Here is a 25,139-nt window from a genome sequence, read left to right on the forward strand (position 1 = left end):
TTTGGGAAAAGAAAGCTTCATCTAATCCTAATTTTGTTTTGGTATCTGCTTTCTAAATCCCTTTGTGGTGTGGATCCTGAGTCTGTCCAACAAGCAGAACAAGTAGAGGACAGATACACACTCAAGATATCCGTTAAGGGATTTGTTAGAAGGAACAGGCTTCTGTAATTGTGGAGGCTAAGAGAGTCCACAGTCAGTAGGGAAGATCACACCCAGGCATGGTTTGCAGCTGTTTTCAACAGGTAGCACTTCTTCTCGCCCTCGGAAAGTCTTCACCCCTCCCCCTTTAAGGCCTTCTGGCTAATCAAGTCAAGGCCACCCAGGATAATCACTCTGAAAGTTAACCCACTGGGGCCTTTAATTATAGCTGCAAAATCCCTCCTCAGCAGCACCTAGGTTAGCGTTTAATTGAATTACTGGGGACTGTTACACTCCAAGTTGACACATCAAAACTCTATCACATTGAGAGAAACCAACGAGGAGCTGCCTGGAAAAGGATACTGCTGCAGAGGTGGCTCTACAGACACTTATTAAATCCAGGGCGGTGTGTCTGCTGCTCTTGGAAAACAGTCCTATCTGAGCCTTCATAGTTCATAACTGCCTCCTTTCGTGCCTCAACCAGGAAAGCCTCGCTTAGCTAATCTTGTCGGGATTAGGGCCCCCTCCAGCTCTCAAACTTCCAAAAGTTGTGTGTAAAACAAGCTTTTGTCGGCTGAAAAATGTTCTCTTATTAATTAGTCACTCTGTGAGTTGGTATTTGTGTAAACTTATAAAACTAAAGCTTAAGTATCACAGCCAGTAGAAAACTAAGCTCTTCTTGCACCAGAGAAACTATTAAAATGCTCCGTTTAGGGGAGTGCGAGGGAAAGTCTGTGTGGTTGGAAAGGGGCAACATGAGACATCCTTGTGAGGATGGAAATGTTCTGTACTATGACTCGGTCAGTGTCGATCTCCTGGTCGTGATGTGTTCTAGTTTTGCAAGATGTTACCATTGGCAAAAGCTGGGTGAAAATACACGGGATCTTTCTGCTCTTATAACTTCACATGAATATACGATCTCACAATAAAATTCTAATGTAACAATGACCCATCTTATAAAACAACTAACCCTTTTCTAATAGGAAGGATCATTTTCTAATCTTTTTAAAAAAAAGTTTCCTTAAGGAGGTAGACACCTAAATATACTTAATCCTGTCTGGGAATAAAACATATACTCAACATAGATTTGATGAGTGGTACAACATACGCCTCATGGGAAAATGGTAGGTGACAGCTGAGTGTAGTGTTGAACGTAAAAACGTTTTTTGGGGGGCACCCCAGTGGCTCAGTCAGGTAAGCATCTGACTCTTGATTTTGGCTCAGGTCATGATCTCATGGTTTGTGAGCTCAAGCCCCGCGTCGGGCTCTGCACTGACAGTGTGGCACCTGCTTGGGATTCTGTCTCTCCTTCTCTCTCTGCCCCTCCCATGTGTGTTCTTTCTCCCAAAAGAAATAAGTAAACTTTAAAAAAATTTGCCAAATATCAAGGTTAAATTCTTAGATGAAGTATCATTGGGCATATTGTAAAAAGATGCAATCTCTCCAGTGATGACGAGAAGATATGTTTACAACTTCAAAACGAATGCCTGGGTGGCTCAGCAAGTTAGGTATCCTACTCTTGGTCTTGGCCAGGTCAATATCTCATAGTCTGTGAGTTAGAGCCCTGTGTTGGACTCGTGATGCCGGTGCAGAGCCTGCTCAGGATTTCTCTCTCTCTCAAAATAAATAAACTTAAAAAAAATGCCAGACAAAATCTGAGTCCAGAAGATACCTCTAAAAATGTGCAGGTAGTAGTTTGAGAATGAATGAAACACCATTTTTTTAACCCAGAAAGTCATATGTATAGATTGAACATAGAAAATCTGTTCAAAGGACCTAAATTTGTGGACTTACTCATTCAGTGAATATTTGTATGCCTGCATTTCATCAGACTGGTGTCTGTGGTTTCAGTGTATTTCAGGATTTTCATAACGTGTAAATAAATGTTCATGTCCTTCACAGCAACCATAGCTTCCCCACATCTCCACCGATACGGCTGTCAAAATCTGAGAACCACGTGGATTGGATTTTCTCTGTTATTTCTGATCTTATTGTATGAGAGATTTTTGTGGAGAGGTGACATTTAGTGATAATACTGTAGGAAGGGCTACAAGCACAATACCTTCAAAATTGTCTTAAAAGCTATTTTCAACTTAAGTTTTTCAGATACTGATGTTTTAGGGACATAGAGCAAAACTGTACAGTTAAGAATGGGAAGGTGAAGGGGTGCCTGGTGGCCCAGCCAGCTAAGCGTCTGACTCTTGTTCTCAGCTCAGGTCTCTGTCTCAGGGCCGTGAGTTCAAGCCCCACTTTGGGCTCTATGCTAGGTGCAGAGCCTACTTAAAACACACACACACACACACACACACACACGAAAGGTGGAACCAAACTCTGAATGTCAAGAAGCAGATATTGACAGCACATAGAGAGGTTAGCTGTAGTCACAGCATCAGAGCCGTGCCCTGGTACATTGGGCCCATGTTCTCTGACTCCTGGGGGCTCTCTGCACAGCACCCAGGGCTCTGCAGTCCTCATCTGGGAAGGCGCTTGCTTTGCTTCTGCTTTAAAAAAAAAAAAAAGTTCTTGGGAGGTTGAAGACCTCAGTGAGTAGCAACCTCTTTACTGAGTTGGCTGACGAATGGGCCATTCCCTGAAAGCTCTGTAAGCTACTGAGTCAGTAGATAAATTCAGAGCTCTCTCCAGGAAATGGTCCTATTAGGAAATGTTATCTGTGTCCAATACAACCCTACCCCAGCCCCCCAAATTAGATATTTTAGGAAACCATGATTCTGTGTTCGGCCCCAGTAGACAACCCCCCACCCCGCCCCCCCACAGACATGAGCTAACTGGGGGTGAGGTTGTTGGTGACTGAGATGACCCCACATGTCTGGAGTGGAGGAGCTGTCCCACCAGAGAGACTTCGGCCAGCCACTTACTGGTCGGCCACAGGAATTTTTGGAAGTAGTAAAACTTTTGGTAAAAGGGGGCTTTTGTCTCCCAGAATAGCAAAAGTTATCATCACTTAAAAGCAGTGATTTCTATATACAGCAAGTGCTGCTATATATATACTCATGTATTGTTTATGTAGGGCTATTTTAAGATCTGTGTCACATTTTTCTGGTGTATTTTATGGTGGGAAAATTCAATTGGAAAAAATGCATTTAGCTCTGGTGGGGATGGTAAGGTAAAATAAGTACTTAAAAAAAAAAAACGTGCACATGAATTTGTTGTTTCCGAGATAGTTTTAAATAGTACAGAAATAGCTAGGTGATAGCTCCCTAAATGAAACTGTATTGGCTCTCCTTAAGCAAGTGTGGCCATTGGTCTCCTGTTCTATGCTGTCTGTCCCTGCATTAGTCAGTGGAAGACCTAGGAGGCGCGTATAAGAAGTCACCCACATTTTAATAACAAAAAATATGAGAAAATGGCTTTGTGTAATGTGGCTTATAATTCATGCTACTTATTATTTTTTTGGAGTTGTTGAATTGAGTGGGAAATGAATGGGGGGATAGGACCTATCTACTGTTAAGAGTAATGTGGGTTAGAGATGCAGGCACATGAGCTCGGGGGTGATGGGGACTGTGGCATGGCTCTGGGGGGACGGTAGCCCCAGAGAGTTGTGTTACGGCAGTGAGTGCAAGGGCTGGGGTACCGTGATTGCCGACCCCTTCTGGGAGAGGCTCCTTCCTACCTGCTGGGTGGAGTGGGGTGTGAGCATTCGGAGCTGGCAGGAGAGAAGATCACATCCCTTACGATGAGGCATCAAGTGACTGCCCCTTAGGAGAAATGTAGATGATGGTGCAGGAGTTGAGAAATGGAAAAGACAGTTTCTGCTTTTGGGTACCAGGGAGGGCTTCCTGGGAAGGGTGACGTTTGGAGAGGAGTTGAAGCTGGGGCTGCGTTGACAGGGACAGCAAGGATCCAGGACCGTGAGGAGAGCCTCTGAGCAGAGGAAGAGCTGGAGTGAAGCCTTGGGGCTTTGGTTTAATCCAGTCGTCTGCTGGCTGGTGAGAGCATAGGAGGAGTATGGAGACAGGCGGAAGGAGGGCGCTGTGGGGCCAGGTTCTGAGGGCCTTTGAACCCTACTCTACCTCTTTTTCTCCTTCACTCAGCAGGAGATGGGAAATGAATACCCAGGAGCGGGATGACAGGAGTTCGTTGAGGCCCAGTGAGGCTTAGATTTGCAGGAGCAGGAAGAGGCAGGTGTCAGGGGGTGTGCTAGACTTGGCAGGTGGGAGGAGGGAAATCCAAAGACGAGTAAAGCCAAGGTCCCTGCCGTCAAGCAGGTTAAGATCTTGGGGCACCTGGGTGACTCAGTCCATTAAACATCTGACTCTAGATCTTGGCTTAGGTCGTGATCTCACAGTCCGGGAGTTTGAGCCCCACATCCTCAGGAGACATTTAACTTTGGGGTAGATCAAGGTAGAAGTGCAGGTAACAAGCTGTTGGGTGGGGGGCACAGGCACCGGTGATGGCTTTCCATTTCAGGGACTTGAAGGCTTTGTCAAGTCTCATCCCTGCTCACGGTTTCTCTTCTAGCTAAATGCCTCTGGTCGCTTCATCTCCTCCTTGGGCGGCATAGTTCTAACATCTTACGGGACCTTGGTAGTTCTGTTCTCAGTTGACCTCTTGTGTGTATTTTACCGTGTTCCAGATGTGGCTGACGAAAGCAGGAGCATCGCTTCACTTGTTCTGGGGTGATCGTGAGGTGGCATGTTGCTGGATCACAGCGATTTCTATTTTGGGATCTGCTGTCAACAAAGAGAAGGGGTTGGGGAAAGGAGGTCCTACCAGGGGGGCCACAGGCAGGCCTGCATCTGCCTTGGAACCGGAAGTCTGCTTATCCTATGGGGGCACTTCTGTCCCCTTCTGTTCCTGATTCCCTGCTCAGGGCTCCTCTCCCCCACCTCCTGCCTCATTCACCCCCTCGGTCCATTGTTCTGCCTTGATCCTGCTAGTCCTCCTGGGTAGTAGTTCTGCACATGTACTTACCTGTAAAGACTTAATGATCTGTGTGTCTTGGGCACTTGATACGTTGATTCTTCCCTGAAAAGGAAAAGGAAAAGGCTGGGGAGAAATGAGGGAGAGGAGCGGCACAGCGGTTTGAGAGTTTGAAGCCTGGGTGATCGGAGATCCGATGGTAATCCTTTCCAGAAGCAGGTACTTGGAGAGGACAAGCCCAGTTCTGTCTCAGTGATGTAGGTCTTTCTGCAAGGCCACCTGGCAGAGGCAGGCCAGTTTGTGTCTCCCTGTTAGCAAGAAGGGCCCGAGTGGAAGTCACGCTGGACAGGGACTTGGGCCTGGTACTTATGTGACAGTCCTTAGGTTCTTCTTTCTTGAGCATCTTTGGTCACTGTGATCGCCTTTCATGACCTTTTTGGTTGCATTTGATACTTTTGACTCCTCTCTGCTTCTTTAAAAACATTTTTTTTTATTTTAGAGAGCACGAGCACGGGCACAAGCTAGGGGGAGGTACAGAGGGAAAGGAAGAGAGAATCCTAAGCAAGGCTCCACATGGCGCAGAGCCCGATGTGGGGCTTGGGATCATGACCTGAGCCCAAATCAAGAGTCGGATGTTCAACTGACTGAGCCACCCAGGCACCCCTCCTCTCTGCTTCTTGAAATGGTTTTTTATATTTGGCTTCCAAAACCCCATTCTTTTTATCGTCTGTCCACCCACTGGCATCTCTCACCTACCCTGTCTAAAATGGAACTGATTTCGTCCTTTCAACCGTGGGCCTTCCCCAGCCCTCCTCAGTCGATGGCAACTCTCTTCCTTCCTGTTGCTCAGGCTGAGAAACCTTGAGAGCTGGCCTTGACTCTTCTCTCTTCTGCCCTACATTCAGTCCATCAGCAAAACCTGTTGGCTGTATCTAACATGTATATTCAGAATCTAAGTACTTGTCATCACCTCCGCTGTTACCACCTGCTCCAAACCACTATCCCCTCTCACTTGGATTCCTGAAATAACTTCTCAAGTGGCTCTCCCTTTTTCCTGCCTCAGCCCTTCTTCCCCACTGCCATGTTCCTCCTACCGGCTGCCAAGCCTCTTCTCACCGCAGCAGCCAGGGAGTTGCTTTTAAAATCATACGGATCACATCACTCACGGTCAGAACCTTCCAGTGACCTGCCTCAGCGTAAAAGCTGACATCTTCGTAATAGTTAGATGACCTGCACCTCCTCTTGACCCGTTTCTCGCTTGCCCACTCTGTTCCAGTTACACTCACCTCCTGGCTTTTTCCTCAAGCCTCTCCCTCTTGAGGGCCTCCATCATTCCTTCTACCTGTCACACCCGGCCTAGCCCTCTTCTGCTTCATCTGGCTCCTTCATGCCCTTAGCTTTGCTCAGATGTCACCTTATTCGTGAGGCCTTTCCCTGGCCATCCTGTACTGTCTAATTCTGCCTCTCCTCTATGAGCTCCACAGCTCATTTTACACAATCTGGGATGCTTTTTTATTGTCTGTTCCTCTTCGTGTCTCTCTCCCCCACCTGGAGTGTTCCTTCGGAGCCAGTGCTTTGTTTTGCTCCCTGACATAGGAGTCTGGCACATCATAGACAATCAGTAAATGTTTGAATGAATGTGTGTTGACTGTAGTTCATTGATACTTACATAGTAAGTATTGATTGACTTTTTGACTGCTAATAGGAAACTGGTGTCCTTGGGAGAACTTCTATATGGCCATTCAAATATCCTCCGTCCCATTTTGCTTTGGTTTTATGGACCTGAATTCCAGCTTCTAGAGTATGTATTTCTGTTGTCACAAGTTCCAGAGAACTCACTCTTAGGAACTTTATTGATGCCTGCTTCACCAGCAGTTGTTACAACTTTTATGTTTGAAAACTGAGAAGCTTTTATTTTTTTAAGTTTATGTATTTATTTTGAGGGGGGGGAGCAGAGAGAGACGGACAGACAGAGACAGAATCCCAAGCAGGCTCTTCACTATCACACCCGATGCAGGGCTGGAACTCACGGACCCTTGAGACCATGACCCGAGCCGAAATCAAGAGTTGGACGCTTAACTGGCTGAGCCACCCAGGCACCCCAAACCGAGAAACCTTTAAAAACAAAGGCATATCAAATGCTTCCTGGACCCTCCCTTCGGTTAGCATGGGCTACAGCACTGTGTAGCTCCCGGAGACCCATTGGGCCTCACACTCTGTGCTGGCTGTGCCCCTGCAGTTGTCCAACATCGCAGTAATGATGATTAGACAATGTTTGGCTTGAGTTCCTCCTTATTGAATCTTCCTGTTTGTTTTCCTCCTGCTGTTTGAGTGGCATTTTCAGACCCCACGGACTCTGTTGGCCTTGTGCTTGCTTTAGTGGATCTGTTCGACTACTCTCTGTCACTTTCTATTAGCACAGCTGTGTCAGGTGGTTCCTAATTCCATTCTCCTTCATCCACTCTCTTGGCTTTCTTCCTTAGCTACTTCAATCAGTCTGTCTACCGTTCCATTTCGCCTTGTTGACATCTAACTTGTAGGATAGCAGATGAGTCTCTATTTCCATCAGGTACCCTTTATCTGCCTACTCACTGTCCCGCTGATTATTTCCATCAACATACAAGTGGTCATTCAAAATGTGAGCCTAGAACAGTGGTAAGGTTAAAAGATGCACAGGTGGTAACCTGCTACCATGCTGGGCTGCTTTACGGATTCAGGGAGAATATGCAAATAATGCACTGGGGAGGGGTGGAAGCAGGAAGAGGCAGAAATTTGACCGCGGTTTTACCGTGTCTATGGATTGTTAGTTACCCAGTCCATCTCCTAATGGAGACGTGTTCTTGTAAGTTCATCTTTGCAAGTGCCCTGCCTTGAGCACACAGCAGTGAAAGATGAACCGTCTAGGTTATTACTGTATAACAACTTGCTTATGATTCTGGACTTGAGTAGAGATGGGTTCATAGAACCCTATCCTCTGAAAACAGGTCTGCTTAGGTTCTCTTAAGCCTGACTTAGTGATCCCTTTTTCCTCCGTTTCTAAGACCAGACCAGGAATAAGAGAGGCGAGGGGTTTAAATTTCAGGACACTTTGAGGTGACTGGAATACCACAAGACCTCTTACAGCTCACCAGAAAGGGTTCTCTCCAAGCCCTAATCGTGACAGCCACGTATGCTTTATTTGTTCTATATACAGCTTATCAAGTTTATTTAATCTCTCTGTATTAAAAAGTTCTAGTGGTTATTTAATGCCCGTAATTCCATATTTTGCTGACTGCTATATTTTCATCTCTTTGGAAGCTAAGTATCCATTAGTTGATAATCTTTTTTAGTTTTTGATTTAGTCTTTTCATTAGTTTCCCCAAAGTTGCTTTTCGGCTTTTAATCCTGACTTAATTCCTCCCACACTCAGGTTAAAAAAGATGTTACTTGAGCTCAGTTTTTAAAATTTCCCTATTTACAAGTTTACATTTTCCTTTGGATTGTTCCGTGGATGAGGCGGAAGACTGAAATCCCTGCAGCGCATGATTAAAGCAAGGGGGCGGTGGGGGGCGGGGGGGGGGTGGTGGTTACGTGCACTGTATTGTTGTTGTCCCGAAGCATGATTGGATAGGAGGGGTGTCTGTGTGTGTGGGTGTGTGTTGCTTACCTGGAAGAAGGTTCAGAAAGCAGGACTTCTCACCAGGAATGGCAAAATTAAAAGAATGTGGCTCTGGGGCAGATGCAGGAGGTGGGGCGGGGGCGGGGGGGCGTGGATGAAAGTCTACAGTGAGCTTGGAAGAAAACTTACTAATTTTCAGTCTAAGAAACCTAACTCACATGAATAGTTTCTTCGTAGAGTGTGGCCCTTTCCAGTCAGATCTGTCGGTGCCATCGAGCTGGTATTTCAAGTATGTCCATCTGCATTTAAACGAACTGCTCCAAGACAATCTGATTATGCGGTAGTTACTTTGGTGAGAATAGCGCCTCAGCCGAATGGAAACTTCATTTTGAGTCTAATATTAGACCTTGCTTTGGAAAATTCCTTTTAAATGATCACAAGCTGGGAATAGCAAAAGAATTTAACTTTCGACAGACAGCATTCACCAAGAATTTTTAACTGCTTATGTTTGGGGCCTTGGGAAAGCAGATGTGAGAAACTGACCGGACGGAATGGACTAGGGTAGCACTGACGTGACCTGATGCGTGTTTATATCTATTGCTGATAAGTTTCCCTCCTAGTCTCATTTGCTGAAAATATTTTCATTCTTTGAGCATGAGCACGCTAAGGATAAAAATTGTTAGGATGCCTAATTGTCTAACAATCTAAACTTCTAGGCTTCCAGACGTTGTTGCCCGTAAAGGGGTCTGAGGCAGAGCAGGAAAGGGCCAACAAACCCACACAACCAAAGCCAGTTTCTGAGTAAGTGCTGGGAACTTGATCAGACCTGGCCTCCAGAGAATATTTTTAGTTTGTCTAGCTGGTTGTGTCTGGGTAAACTCACCCAATTTGAAGTTTTAAGTAAACTTTATTTAAAGGACCCCCCCCCAAAAAAAATCCTTACCCTGTCATTAAAAACAACTAATATACATGTTAACTGATCATGAAATCTCCAGATCATGTTTACTTGGCTTAACTCAAAGATATGTTTCAGATGCCTCACATGCTTTGGATTTAGGGAAACCAATAATGGCATTTGAGAGATGCGTCGTTATTTTAAAAGATTTTTCCGAAATGGAAATGTATCATTTCATGGTATACTTTGAATATCGTGGGTTTTCTGGTCTCCAGATAAGCTGGTAATAAGTTGGTGGTGCCTTAGAACTGAGGAAGATTAAAAAGAGTACGAGTTGCCATTTATTGGTGGCTCAGTGACTCCCAGCCACTGTCTTTGCCAGATCCCAACACTACCGCTGATATTTACAGCGATGGTGTGGGGCAGAAATTACTATGAGCCTGGTTCTAAGAGGTGAGGAAACTGAGGCTCAGGAAAGTTCTGTCATTTGCTGGTGACCACACAGCTGGTAATGGCTAAGAAGTGGCAGTGCTGGGGTTCGAAGCCAGGGCTGTTCAACTCCAGAGAACATGTTCTCCCCTTGCCATTCTGGGCATCTCCTGTAATAGTTCTTAAACTTTTTTTGTCTTAGGATCCCTTAAAGCTCTTAAAAATTGAGGACCCCTGAACTCTTGTTTATGGAGGTTATATCTTTTGATATTTACCGTATTTGAAATTAAAACTGAGTCAGGTAAAACATCTGGACTTACTAATTCATTTTTAAAAGATAAGAGTAAATCTGCTATGCAAATAACATTTTTTTAAAAAGTAACTTGTCCAAAACAAAAAATAAGGGTCATTGTTTTACCTCTTTACATATCTTTATTACCTAAGTTGGATTCTCCTACTTTGTTCTGCATTCAGTCTGTGCAGTATATGTTTTAGTGAAATATATGAAGAAAATTTGACTTCACAAAGATCATTTATTTGGAAAAAGGAGGATATTTTGACAGCCTTGGTGGGAAATTGTGAATATTCTTCTTTGATACTATACCAGAACTCCACAAGTGGTAGTTTTTTAAAGAGTAGTTGCAATCTGAATCTGAAACTATACCAGTGGGCTTTGGGTGACTGTTCAATTAAAATCCTTTCATCTGAAATCTTCCTTATATAGGAGTATGTGCGTGGCTCAGTCGGTTAAGCATCCAACTCTGGATCTCAGCTCAGGTCTTGATCTCCGGGTTGTGAGTCTGAGCCCTATGTTAGGCTCCATGCTGGGCTTGGAGCCTACTTAAGAAAAAAAGAAATCTTCCTTATAGAAAAAATTCTGAATAACATATGTAGGGACTCCCCCACTCCAGGAAGTAGAGCTTAATTTCTATTCCTCACCCCTCCCTGAGGGTGGGCTAGACTTTGTGACTTGCTTCCAAAGAATAGAATTAGGGAAAGAAGAAAAATTAGTAACTTTAAGGGAAGGGGCGCCTGGGTGGCGCAGTGGTTAAGCGTCCGACTTCAGCCAGGTCACAATCTCGCGGTCCGTGAGTTCGAGCCCCGCGTCAGGCTCTGGGCTGATGGCTCGGAGCCTGGAGCCTGTTTCCGATTCTGTGTCTCCCTCTCTCTCTGCCCCTCCCCCGTTCATGCTCTGTCTCTCTCTGTCCCAAAAATAAATAAAAAAACATTGAAAAAAAAAATTTAAAGTGGAGAAACTCGAGAATGTCATGTGGCTGCCATGTAAGCCCTGATATGATGTAACTAGAAAGCCCATAAACCCCAGTCTAATCATGAGGAAACATCAGACAAACCAAATCAAAGGACATTCTACAGGATTCCTGACTAGTAATCCTTGATTGTCAAGGTCATGAAAAACAAGAAAAGACTAAGAAACTCTCAGATACCAGAGGAGACATGACAAGCAAATGCAGTGTGGTACTCTGGATTGGATACGGAAAGAGAACATTAAGAGAAATACTGGTGAAATCCAGATAAGTCTAGAATTTACTTACTAGTACTGTATCAATGTCAGTGTCTTAGTTTTACAAACATTTTGTGGCAATGCGCGATGTTAACGAGGGGAGCAACTGAGTGAAGGCTACACAGGAATTCTGTACTGTCTTTACAACCTTCCTTTAAAATTATCCCAAAATAAAAAGGTTATTTAAAAAAGAATAAACAACCAGTGTTATAACCAAGAAACAGAGCCTTAACTATAGATAACAAACTGATGGTTCTCAGAAGGAAGGTGGGCAGGGGAATGGGCTAAATGGGTGATGGGGATTAAGGAGGGCACTTGTGATGAGTACTGTGTGATGTATGGAACTGTTGAATCACTGTATTGTACACCTGAAGCTAATACAGCACTGTATGTTAACTAACTGGAATTTAAATGGGAACTTTTAAAAAAAAGTTGATTTTGAGACCATGGGAGAACATGAGCAGGGGAGTGTCAGAAGGAGAAAGAGGGAATCTCGGGCAGGCTCCTCGCCTGTCAGTGCAGAGCCCCACACGAGGCTTCATCCTACAAACCTCGAGCTCAAGGTCTGAGCTGAAATCAAGAGTCAGATGCATAAGTGATTGAGCCACCCAGGTGCCCCTGATGAAAATTTGTTTTAAAAGATTTTGTGTCTTAAAAAAAAAAAAAAGTTTATTTATTTATTTTTGAGAGAGAGGGAGAGCGGGAGAGAGGGAGACAGAGAATCCCAAACAGGCTCCATGCTGTCAGCCCAGAGACTGATGTGGGGTTTGAATTCATGAATCATGAGATTATGACCTGAGCTGAAATCAAGAGTCAGGTGCTTAACCGACTGAGCCACCCCAGTGCCCTTTAAATGAAAACTTTAAAAAAACATTTTTTTAATAGGTTATGAGAGGGGGGAGAAACCAATTGTATGTCTTGTGCTCTGAATAGATGACCTGTGCATGATTTGGTAACATCATTACCACAGTCATTTGGAAAATATTGGTTCACTGAGTTCTACAGATCTTTGAAATGTGGATCCATTTCATTATAAAGTATTTTGTTTTTATTTACGTTTAAATTTTATTTTAGAGAGCATGTGCATGAGCAGGGGAGAGGGGCAGAGAGAAAAAGGGAGAATCCTAAGCGGCTCCATTCTCATCATGGAGCTGGATGTGGGGCTGGATCCCATGACCCTGGCATCATGACCTGAGCCAAAATCAACAGTCAGATGCTCAACCGACTGAGCCATCCAGTGCCCCATCAATATTCAGTATTTTAAAAATCACTCTTGTTTGGCACTTGGGTGGCTCAGTCGGTTAAGTGTCTGACTGTTGATCTCGGCTCAAGTCATGATCTCAGGGTTCACGGGATCGAGTCTCGTGTGGGGCTCTGTGCTGGCAGTACAGAGACTGTTTGAGATTCTCTCTCTCTGCCCCTCCCCTGCTCATGCTCTATCTGTCAAATAAAAAAGGGGTGCATGGGTGGCTCAGTCAGTTAAGCATCCGATTTCAGCTTCATTCATGATCTCCTGGTTCGTGAGTTCGAGCCCTGCATTGGGCTCGCTGCTGTCAGCACAGACCCCACTTTGGATCCTCTGTCCCCCTCTCATTCTGCCCCTCCCCTGCTTGCATGCTCTCTCTCACAAAAATAAATATAACATTAAAAATAAAGAAAGAAAAACATTAAAAAAAGAGACATCATACCTGTTATCAGAAAGGTCTTTTGTTGAAAAGTTCTCAAGCCTTTGGTGGATATGGGTTTCCTAAAATTCTGATTTTCCCTTAAAAGCCCAAAGTTGATCATTAGCAAACACTGCTGTTGTTTCCCTTGACATAGCAGGCTCATTTTGTTCATTTTCAAGAAAATATTTTCCAAATATCCAAGTCTGGATACCCTCAGTTTGGTAGTTATCCTTCAGGTAAAAATGATGTCCAGTGAAAAACGTGGCTAGCACAACCTAAAACTCAAACAGTTGAGTGCCTTTCTTCAAGACAACTATTGTACTTCTGTACTTCAGGAAGCGACAAGTCTTCTATGGTACGTCTCATTTTGCCACACAGAGTATGAAAAGACAAGTACTCAAGGTCAAGACTTAACGCAATTAATTGTTACGTCTTCCTCAGGGACATTCTGAGGAGAAATGGACTTTTTCGCCCTTTCCCGTGCATGTGTGGTGGCGGAAGACCGTCTGCTGCCACTACCTTGGCTCGTGCTCAGGCGCCTTTGCATCATTGGTTCGAATACCAGCACAGTGAAAAAAGGCCAGGAACATGTCAGTGTTCTGCTGCACGTACTTTGACGTCACCACCTTCCTGAGAGGGTCTTGGGCATCCCTAAGGTTCCACAGACCACACTTTGACAGCTGTCCTCCTAAAGTAACGTAGCAGTTGCTAAAAAGTCACAAAGGGAGAGCTGACATGATTGAAGACCAAATCCATTAGGAAGCAAACGGTAATGTGGTGTGGGCCAGTGTGCACACAAGGTGAGGCTCTTCTGATTGGATGGTCTTGCTTTCCGTGGCTCAGGAAGCTTTTCCCTTTGTTGGTATTTCTTAATACCATCAAGAAATGGTTGGTACCATCTTGAAATGCCCAAATGCAGACTCTGATAATCTGGTGTCTGCGTTTGCTGCTATCCTGAACATAATCACATAAAAGACTTCGTTCAGAAAATTCCGAAAATTCCTTCTTAAAGTTTGTTTTCTTTTCTTTAAAGGTAAATCTCACCTGGCTATTGTGCAGCGAGTAAACAATGAGGGAGAAGGGGACCCATTTTATGAAGTTCTGGGAATTGTCACATTAGAAGATGTGATTGAAGAAATCATCAAATCTGAGATTCTAGATGAAACAGATTTATACAGTGAGTAGTCTGAGTGTAATTTTTCAAAACTTTGCCTTTTTTTTCTGTCATGTACTTCGTGAATCCTCTCCTGTCTCCTGTTGTAATCTGCCTGTTTCTAACTACCTGCTGTATGTGTGGGACAACTTACCGATATATTCTAGGCCCTTCATCAGAGGGGGGAAAGAATGGGCAGGTCCTGTGATGTCAAGTGGCAGTGTTTTTTGTTTTTGAAAAGCCAGCTGCTTCTAACCATTGATCTGGGCCTTACTTGCCCTGAACAGAAAACTCCTTTCATGTTTTTATACTTCCTCTACAGGTGGAAAAAGAATTGTTCTTTACTAAGTTTTTATTTTCCAAACTAGGCAATTGTTTTCAGATAAATTTCTTTTGCTGCTTGTGAGGGGGATTTGCTACATTGATGGATAGCAGCTGTTTAAATGTCCTTGTTCCAGAACCCATGGGCCAGGGTAGAGCAAATGTAAGTTTGCTGTGACAGCAGTGGTAAGGTGTGGGTATAGGAAGCAGGGCAGGTTAGGGTACACAATAAGAATGTTTTTCCCTTTCTCTGCTCTTCTGTCTTCTTTTGGGGGCAGGTGGAAATGGGTGAAGTGGGTAGCAGTGGCTTGGCTTGGGGCAGGGGGAGGGGAGGATTCACTGGTGTTTGTCCAGGAGTAAACTTGAACCTGGGCTGAGTATTGAACCTGAATGCTGTCTCATTAAAGTCCACAACTGGATTATTGGATTGTGGAATTTGAACCTTCTTTTTCAGCCTCACTTCTTAGTAAAGCAGGGCTCTTTCAAGAGATTAATAATCCCAAAGATGGCCCAATGCCTGAAGATGTTTGGGGCTCTCAGAGATGGGGCAGAGATGAATATCTGGGCTCTGTTTGGTTTTTAAAACATGACTTAGAGAGGAAATGGAATCTTCAAATGGCCTGGGGCACCTGGGACAAGGCCTGCCTTACTTAAAACAGAGTGATTTTTATTCAGTCATACTGGAAGGGCCATGCCCTGCACTTTAAAAATGAGAGCCTTCCATGTGGCCTTAGAAGGATAAACTTTATATTTAGGTAGTGACTCGCTTCTGAAAACATCTTATTTTTTTTATCACGTACGTGTGTGTGTGTGTGTGTGTGTGTGTGTGTGTGTATACACACAAATTGTGTTCTTTAAAAACACCAGTTCCTATGTGTTTTATCCTTTTGACACTTGGAGAGTACACAGAGGTCACATAATAAAGAATATTGTTATTTGTGTGTTTACATTCTCTTCAGCCTTCCTCACAGTGACTATTTAATACCCAGTGTGTCTCTTCCTATTTATTTTGTTTCCTCAGGGGTAGTACTCGTCATAAGAAACATAATTAAGACATGTATGAGATCTTACATTTGCATTTCAGTTAACTTTTTATTTAAAACTTTTTATTTATTTTTGAGAGAGAGAGAATGTGAGCAGGGGAGGGGCAGAAAGAGAGGGAGACACAGAATCTGAAGCAGGCTCCAGGCTCTGAGCTGTCAGCACAGAGCCCGACGCGGGGCTCGAACTCACGAGCTGTGAGATCATGACCTGAGCCGAAGTCGGATGCTTAACTGACTGAGCCACCCAAGTTGCCCCTTCAGTTAACTTCTTTTAAACCTCAATTAGACTGATTTCATGCAGAAGCGTTGCCTAATGTGCCTTGTGAGATGGATTGGTGAGCCTGTGGTTTTAGGTATATTCTTGAGGTAAACAGGCCATCAGGGAGGATGACTGCATTTGCCATTAGAAAGTTATTTTGAAATTTGGTGTTGATTTATGCTACCTGGTTTGCAAAAGAATCAGAGCCGAAAGAGAAAGAAAACGAGAGGTTAGGATTGCCCTTTCCCCAGGACGAGCCTGGTAATTAGTCTGTTTGGCCCTCGGCATGAAATGGTAATGCACAGACTCAGGATTCTTGGGAAAGGAGCAAGTGATTGAGGTCTTGTCTTTAACCTAGTTTTTTCTTGATCGCTTCTTTGTCAAAAAAAAATACTTGCGGAAAGGCTTTGTATTAGACACCTTCTGGATTCAGGCTTTGCAAACTATAGCCGACAAGTACTTGCCACCAGTTTTTGTATAGGCCACAAGCTGAGAACAAATTTTTTTTTTTAATTTGGTAATTGTTGAAAAACATCAAAAGTATAATTACTTTGTGACTTGTGAAAATAATATGAAATTCAAATTTCACGTCTGTGATAAAGTTTTATTTGGCACAACGGCCACAGTAAGTCATTTACATATGGGTGCTTTGGCTCACCAGCAGGACTGAGCAGTTACTCAGTACTGCATGACCCACAGAGCCTCACATACTGACTACCTGGCCCTTGACGGGAGAAGTGCGCTGACCTCTCTTCTGGATGACCCTCTTCGTATTTGCTTGACCTTGAGGACCTCCTGGTCTGGAGTAGAAACGAAGCTAACAGATACCATTGTTAAACTGTTGTTCCACCTAAGTGTTCTTGTTCATCTGTTTCCTAAGAGGTTTTGTCCGTATGTTTGTTTTCCCTGTCTCGGCAGAGGCTAGGAGCCTCTGAAAGTCAGGGGCACGCTTCACCGTGTCATCTGTCACACGGTGATTGTTCTTTCCTGCAGCGTGGTGACATCGAGTAGCGGGAGACAGTGCGCGCTCCAAACTGCTGCTGTGGTGACGTGGGTTCTGGGAGGGTTGTGTCCGTGACCGCCCGTTAGTGTACTTGCGAGGGCTCCAGCGATCTTCACGAAGAATGTTCACGGTCGCTCCTAGTCAGCATGCCTTGACTGCTTGCTTCGGGATGGGTCCTGACCGTGCCGCACAGATTTGATGAGGATTCGGTCTCCTCTTGCCGTGTGGTGTTTGTACGTAGAGTGCCCGCAATCTAGAGATAGTTGAGCCTTTGCAAAATAGTCTGTCGTTTTCATTCAAAAAGAGCCCTGATCTAATAGAATGCATTTCCTTTTATCTTTTCTTGTCCTTCTGTCAGCTGATAACAGAACGAAAAAGAAAGTGGCCCATCGTGAAAGAAAGCAAGATTTTTCCGCCTTCAAGCAGACAGACAGCGAGATGAAGGTTAAAATATCACCACAGCTTCTCTTGGCCATGCACCGTTTCCTAGCAACAGGCAAGTGCAGCTTATCACAGTTTGAAATCTCTACAAACCCTGGAGCGTGTTTCTCACCCACCACTGACTGGGGTGGGCTGGGGGTGGAGACTGGGAAATGGGGTGATAAGTAATGCCACTTTTGTGTTTTGTTTTTTGTTTTTTTTGTTTTGTTTTGTTTGTTTTGTTTTGTTTTTTTCTTTTTAAATTCTCTCCTCTCCTGTGTTCAGTGTCGGCATGAACCCTCTGAGACATTTACCAGGGGTGGACCAGTAACTTAAAATTGGTCTGAAAGGTAAGGATGAATGTTAGTGCCACACTGCATGTGAACGGTAGGCCAGGTCATCTGCTTCCGGCTAAGTCCGGGGGAGAGCCCCGCTGGTGGAGTAGGCTGACAGTGCGAGCCACCAGCTCGGTTGTGTGTGTGAGACGGTTGAGTAATTCTCTCTTCAGCTTGCCTTGGAAGAACAGTTGGACCTCAGTGGTAACACAGGTGCTATGATTTGCAAAGAAGAACAACAGATTTTCACAATTAAATCCTAACGTTCTATGATTTTAATGGAATCGGAAATTCTCAGGGCTTTGACGTGGATGTCTTGATGGCCTCTGCAAGTCAGATTAACTTGGGCCCATTCCAGGAGGCAAGCGGAATGATTATTAAAACCACCAATCCGGCCGGCACTTGACTGCTCCAGAAAGGTCAAGGTTGAATGGACTTGAGACTGACTAACCCTTCTCACATCCCCACATGGCTCTCTAGGTGAAGGGTGAGCTCTGTTGGCCAGGGGATACATGAGAAAATCTGAAGGTACCCAGTGGCCTGTAGAAGACGTCCGTGTCCAGGATGGGCACCCGGTGCCTTTCAGCTGCATGCAGCGTACTTAAAACATTTTGAACAGAAGGCTCAAGTAGCCACTTGATGGACTGTCACGTGCCCTTTAAGATCATGTTTTCAGATATGTGGAAATGCTCACCGTATAACATCTATGACCTGGGTAAATACTCCTAATTTAATGTGAAGTGAGAAAAAAACAATATAAAACTGTAAAGGTTATCGTTGTGTTTTTATGTGCGCGCGCGCACACACAGGGGCACAGGCCTAGAGAAGGTACTGGAAAAAAAATGCTCACCAATTGCTCAGAGTGATTGAGTGGTTGGTTCCTAGATCATTTTATTTTCCTCTTTGCCTTTTTCTGTATTTTCCCAAATTTCTACAATGTTCTATCTTATTTTGTTATGACCAGAAAGTCACCGAAGCTAATAGAGAATTTATGTTTCATGTAATGAAAAAAATTTTAAACATGGAAGCAGTGTCTTTCACTTACTCTTTCTCTAATCCTGGTAATATTGTTCATTGTTTAAAGACCGTGATTCAAAACTGAATGTTCTCCTGCTCTGCCTCTGAGATACCATGATGTCCAGGTCCAGTAGAGCAAGCCTGAGTTAGTAAATTTGAGTTTTGTCATCTGAAATAAAATGGATAACTCTGTAAATACAGATCCACACTACTTTTTACTTTTATTTTTTTAGTTAGCAAGTTGGAGTGCATGTTGATGTGTGCACGTGCCTTGCTTTTTTTTTTTTTCTGAATTTCTGCCTTCCTTTGTTCCCAGACCTTCTCAGGGTAGTGGAGTGGGAGAATGAGAGACGAAGCACTTCGTCTGTGCACCTGGTACTAACCCACGCTAGATGCTTCCTGACCTTTGCTTCTTCCTTTGGCTGTTGTTGGACAGTCAGACTATTGTGGCCTGTTCGAAGGGTGGCCTGGCAGTCAGGAGCCTGCTTCTGGTTGACTTTGATTTGTATCAGAAAATTAGGATAATTTTTATAAGAACTGAAACCAATGACAAGTTGAAAAGGAAAAATTCAAAAGACACAAATACGCAAATTCAGTATTTTCTGATTCCTCCCAGGTAATCTGCCCCCAGTGGATCACCAAATGGAAGTGTCATTAATCCGTATTGTTTCGCTTTGACTCCAAGTATTCTTACATATTCTAAACACCTTAATCACTAGTATAATTTTTTTCCATCCATTTGAAGTGTAATATCAAGTTGTGTTTATATCTATAGAAGTAGAAGCATTTAGCCCATCCCAGATGTCAGAGAAGATCCTTCTAAGGCTGCTAAAGCACCCCAATGTCATCCAGGAACTGAAGTATGATGAGAAGAACAAGAAAGCCCCAGAATACTACCTCTACCAGCGAAACAAACCTGTAGACTACTTCGTTCTCATTTTGCAGGTCAGAAGAATTATTCACTAGTTGTTTGATCTCACTGAGTACCCACCCTTGCAGTCCCCAGGAGACTTTTCTGTACATGAATGGGTGTCGAGGTTTACATGCTTAACTACTTAACTTCCGGGGTAGCCTTATCCATGGGAGGCTTTCATTCCCCCCCCCCCCCCCCGCCGTTTTCCTAGCTGTAAAGTAATTTCAATCTAAAGTAATGCCCTTAGTTAACTTCCGTTTCCCATACTGAAGGGCACTTACCGATTGCTGAGGCGATGAGGCGTTCATTTAAAGAGTGGTGAATTCAGTGGTTTGTGTTTTTTGGAGAGTGTGGGGCCATATACATCTAAGTCTTGGTGTGGGACATTTGAAATTTAAGTGTACTGAGTTCCTTGCGTCCTTTTTTTTTTTTTTTTTTTTTAATCATCTTTTCTTTTTTCCACCCCTCATTAGGACTTGGTCTTATACCACTTCCTAGAGGTAACTTACTGTCTCCCCTGAACAATATCAAAATAATCCATTTATTATTGTTTTTATTCCTGGTTACTAACCAGACTGTTCTACAGGGGAACGGATGTGAGAATCACAGCCTCTCATGGCAATGGAAACTTAATTCCTTCTCACTAATAACATAACCCACTCTATGAGGCGAGAAGGTTCGTCCATTCTGAACCCTCCCTGAGGGGATTTAGCGTGTAGGTTGATAGGAGGCCCTTATTATATCACAGCTGCACCTAATACAACTCTGACCTTGGCATGGAAGCCAAGATAAACAGTACAATGAAGAAAGTGCTGGTTTTATTGACGTCTTGTACCTCTTTATTGAAGAGTTACTTTTATGGGAAATCTGAGTTGATTTAGCACAAGAATCCTAGCCCCTGAGGCAGTCTCCTGTTTTTGGTTATTTCCTAGATGTGAATTGGAGGTATCATTGTAAGAGTATCATGAGTACTTGGTAGCTCCTACAATTTACATGAGTCCAGCAAGGTCCCAATTATCTGAAGGACAATTAAAGAGGTTTGTTTTTTTTTTTTAATGCGAAAACAACTCTTATCAGATGTCTGGATGTCAAACTCTGCAAAGTGTTGTGTCCATGTCTCATTTTTGGTTGCTATCCTGATGTCTAGATGCAGCAATAAGGAACTGGAGAAAAATCCATGGATAAACTGGTTTCATACCACTTTCATACATTCTTTCTTAGAAACTTTGCAGGTTTTCTAATTCAGTACCTTGATTTTTCTAGTAACCTTAGTCTCATTCAACCCTGATTTGTGTTTTTCTCTGGAGACCTACATGCTTGACAGTGAGGGGGCTGTAGGGAATTTATTTACTGCAGCGAGGGAATAAAGCATTTGTGTTTCTCATAAAAGCTAGATGTGATTATTCCTCAAACCTAGAGAAACTTTGAATTACACTAAAGATGGTTGTTTGAAGACTGACATGGTGAATTTCAGGAGCAATGTTAGAAATTATGTGGCTTCCGGCTGTTGATTTTTATGTGGTTAGCATTTATAAAGTTGTGATTCAGGAATGTTCTTTAGGTGTATAAGAAAGCCATTTCCGGGGCGCCTGGGTGGCTCAGTTGGTTAAGGGTCCGACTTCGGCTCAGGTCATGATCTCACGGTCCGTGAGTTCGAGCCCCACGTCTGGCTCTGTGCTGACAGCTCAGAGCCTGGAGCCTGTTTCAGATTCTGTGTCTCCCTCTCTCTCTGCCCCTCCCCTGCTCACGTTCTGTCTCTCTCTGTCTCAAAAATAAATAAAACATTAAAAAAAAATTAAAAAAAAAAAAAAGAAAGCCATTTCCTGGCTGAAGGATCTAGAAATCGATTTTATGGAGGAGGGACTTCATACTCATTGTTCCTTTATAAGTAAATCTTTAAAGATATTTTTGATAAGGCATTTGTGTGTATGTACCTGTATCGAATACTTATGGCATGCTAAATATTAACGTGACAATTGTTTGAATTGTTGAACTGATGATGTCATGGGGGTTTAGAAATAGTGTATGTGCTGGATTAAGAGGATTTACAGAGGTGTTTAAACTATGGGGTTTAGTGAAAATCATGTTCTTGCAGGCTGGCCAATTACCTGAGGTACTCAGAGTATAACAAAAGGAAATACCATAATCCCTGTCAACCTAGTACAGCTGTCACCTTTTACAGAGTCCATTCCACTCTAAAATGTCACTAACCCAACCTTGCAAATTCGTGCCAGGTGGTTGACCATGCTCTGCTGTGTTCAAGAGCATTAAATCAGAAGAAAGCTTCAGTATCTGCCTTCCATTCCTGGCCCCGGAGCCAATGAGCTTCCCTCTTCTGCAGACACTAGGAAAAAAACTCTTTGATTAAGTAATTGATGTTTGGAATGTAATAAGAAATAGAAACACATCAGTTTGAGTTTAAATTCTAATGAAGTAAAGTCTAATTTATTCAAAGTAAGCCATTTAAGTAGGTTTAATGAAAAGAATGTAAGTTACCAGGCACATACCTCCCACTGCCTAAGTATAAAAAGGCTACAATGTCAAGTTTTCTCTAAAAAAAGATTTTTCAACTCAAATGTATTGGAGGGATCAGTAAGGACAGTGATAAAAGCACAATAAACAGTGAGATAAAAGCTTATTGACTCTACAGGTCTTAAATAACACAATACATACATAAAAGTAGAAATGGATAAGATCATAATTCTGGTGGAAATTATTTTCTACCATGATAGAGTAAGCCTACCAAGAAAAAAGTGTCTTAACTTGACTAATAAAATTAACGGGAATTTGGAGAAAATTAACTATAAAACCAGGGAAATAGACTTTTTAAAAAGTTTCATGTGACTTCCATAAAATTGATCATTTGCTATGTCATGTGTAAGTTCTAAACTCAGAAAGGTAGAAATTTCTAGAACCACCTGTATAGGTCATAATGAAATAGACTTAAAAATACATAATTGAAGAGTAGTACTAAGCCATTTTTAAAATAGCAATCAATTCTCTTACAAAGATGTATTATGTAAGACTTCGAACAGAGTGTAGAATGTGTCCTTATGTGTTTCACTTGTGTGTCTGTATATACATGAACTCTGTCTGGAAGGTTACTCAAGAGTCTGGCAACAGGTGGTTGCCTCTAAGGAGGAGACTTGGAGGACTGGGAATAGGATGGAGGGGAGACTTACTTCTCCCAATGAATTTGAATTTCTTTATCTTTTATTTTTTTTATTTTTTTAACGTTTATTTATTTTTGAGAGAGACAGAGCGTGAGTAGGGGAGGGGCAGAGAGAGAGGAAGACAGAGATTCCGAAGCGGGCTCCAGGCTTTGAGCTGTCAGCACAGAACCCGACACGGGGCTCAAACTCATGAACTGTGAGATCATGGCCTAAGCTGAAGTTGGGCACCCCTGAATTTGAATTTCTTACTATGTGCATGTACTACCTACTTAAATAATTGTTGAAAAGGGGTACCTGGGTGGCTCAGTTAGTTAGCTAAGTTACTAAGTTAGCTAACTCAGCGCTCAGGTCATGATCCCGCAGTTTGTGAGTTTGAGCCCTGCATCAGGTTCTGTGCTGACAGTGCAGAGCCTACTTGGGATTGTCTCTCTCTCTCTGCCCCTCCTCAGCGCGCTCTCTCTCTCTCTCTCTCTCTCAAAATAAATACATATTCTAAATAAACAAAATAATTGTTGAAAATATTAGCAAACTGAAAACCTTAAGTAACAACTGAATTAGAAAATATATGGAAAATGATAAAATACATGTTATTTTGTGTCTTGAATGTTCTTTTTTTTTTAATTACATCTTTTTTTTTAATGTTATTTTTGGGAGTGAGAGAGAGAGGGCATGAGCAGGGGCAGAGAGAGAGAAACAGAATCCGAAGCAGGCTCCAGGCTCTGAGCCATCAGCACAGACAGAGCCTGACACAGGGCTTGAACTCACGAACCGCGAGATCATGAACTGAGCCGAAGTCAGTTGCTTAACTGACTGAGCCACCCGGGCACCCCGTCTTGAACGTTATTCTTACATGTAGTAGGTCAGTTTTACAAAATACTATTCTTCTAAATATTTAAATAAGAAAAAAATCTCTCATTATCTAGAAAAAGGAAACAAACTGAAAAGAACAAATTAAGAAGGAAAGCAAATTCTAATGAGAAAGACTTACAGCCCATAAATGAAATCAAGATTTGGTTCTTTTAAAAGATGAACAGGGACACCTGGGTGGCTCAGTTGGTTAAGTGTCTGACTTTGGCTCAGGTCATGATCTCATGGTTTGTGAGTTAAAGCCCCATGTCAGGCTCTGTGCTGACAGCTCAGAGCCTGGAACCTGCTTCAGATTCTGTGTCTCCCTCTCTCTCTGCCCCTCCTCCACTCACACTCTGTCTCTGTCTCTCTTTCTTAAAAATAAATGTTAAAAAATTAAAATAAAAGAACAGAATCTTTAATCTTATCCTACTGATGTAATTAATGTGATACAAGAGAAAAACAACAAAATGAGAAGTTCTCTCCTCTCCTTGAAAAAACTAGATTCAAGGAAATCACATGGGAAAAAAAAGGAAACTCTGAGAGCTCAATTTCTATACAATAAAGATGGGACAAGATGGTATGATCATCACATTTCCTAAATATAAAGGTAGCAGTTAGAGACTGACAACATACCCAAAGAGTTACTCAGTGTGACTGACTAAATTAGGTTCATTTAGGAATTCAGCACTAGCTTAAGGGCAACAAAACCAAAATATGCTGTTGTTAATTCAGAAAGTGGTGAAGAAACAAATCCTCAGGCTCACATCAATAGGTATCAGAAAGGCAACTGACTAAATTAAACATCCGTATTTTTTTTTTTATTTGAGAAGACAAAAAACAAAAAAAATCTTTGTAAAAGTCCGTGATGAATATTCAGTGAACAAAAAAGAAAAAGTACTATAGAATCAATCATATCTTTAAACTGGCATCCTGCTTTTGGGAATACACCCATACAATCTGTCATATACATGCATCTAAAGAAATTGTTTTATAAAGCTATCTGTGCAAACATATTTACAGCAAATCTGTTCATTAGAAAGTAGCAGTAGTTCGTATGTCTCAGCCAATTATATTGTGATATGATGAGACTACTGTATAGTCATGAAAGAAGTGGAAAGCATATACAAAAATATGTCAAGAGTGTGTACACAATAATTGTACTATAAGCCATTTTTCTAATTCATAGACTTGGTATTTTACAGTGAAGGATTTGTTGGTCCTTTGGGGAGTAAAATATCCAATCAAAAAAAAATTAGCGTTCTTCCACAGCACATAACCACATTATGATTTTAGTAAATACAAAGAATACTAAGAAAACATAGCTCTTTCCTTTGCCAATTATAAAATCAATAAAAGGAACAGGTTGGTTTTTTTTTTTTTCTGGTGTTAATTTTTCTGGTTGATTTCATGTCTCAGCTTTTTTTTATTGTTGTTGAACTCCCCATCAACTCTGGTTTTTTAGAGCCTCTGACATGGATTCAGAAGGGATTTTTCTCTGTAGAGTGAAATCCATTCTTTTGTGG

At 42.7% G+C, this 25,139-nt stretch overlaps 1 protein-coding gene across 4 annotated transcripts in view; it reads left to right on the forward strand.

The window, feature by feature from the left end:
- CNNM2 (cyclin and CBS domain divalent metal cation transport mediator 2) overlaps positions 1 to 25,139 on the forward strand; it is a 147,285-nt gene that overhangs the window by 101,000 nt on the left and 21,146 nt on the right. For 2 of the 4 annotated variants that reach the window (XM_015063134.3, XM_027062970.2), the window contains exons 2-4: positions 14,164 to 14,307; positions 17,268 to 17,405; positions 19,457 to 19,626. In XM_015063134.3, coding sequence (XP_014918620.2) covers positions 14,164 to 14,307; positions 17,268 to 17,405; positions 19,457 to 19,626 — 452 coding nt within the window. Of the gene's footprint in view, positions 1 to 14,163; positions 14,308 to 17,267; positions 17,406 to 17,614; positions 17,680 to 19,456; positions 19,627 to 25,139 lie in introns of those variants that run through there. The other 2 variants (XM_053207775.1, XM_053207776.1) reach the window with 2 other exon arrangements.

This window comes from Acinonyx jubatus, chromosome D2, assembly GCF_027475565.1.
Source record: "Acinonyx jubatus isolate Ajub_Pintada_27869175 chromosome D2, VMU_Ajub_asm_v1.0, whole genome shotgun sequence".
NCBI classification, from domain to species: domain Eukaryota; kingdom Metazoa; phylum Chordata; class Mammalia; order Carnivora; family Felidae; genus Acinonyx; species Acinonyx jubatus.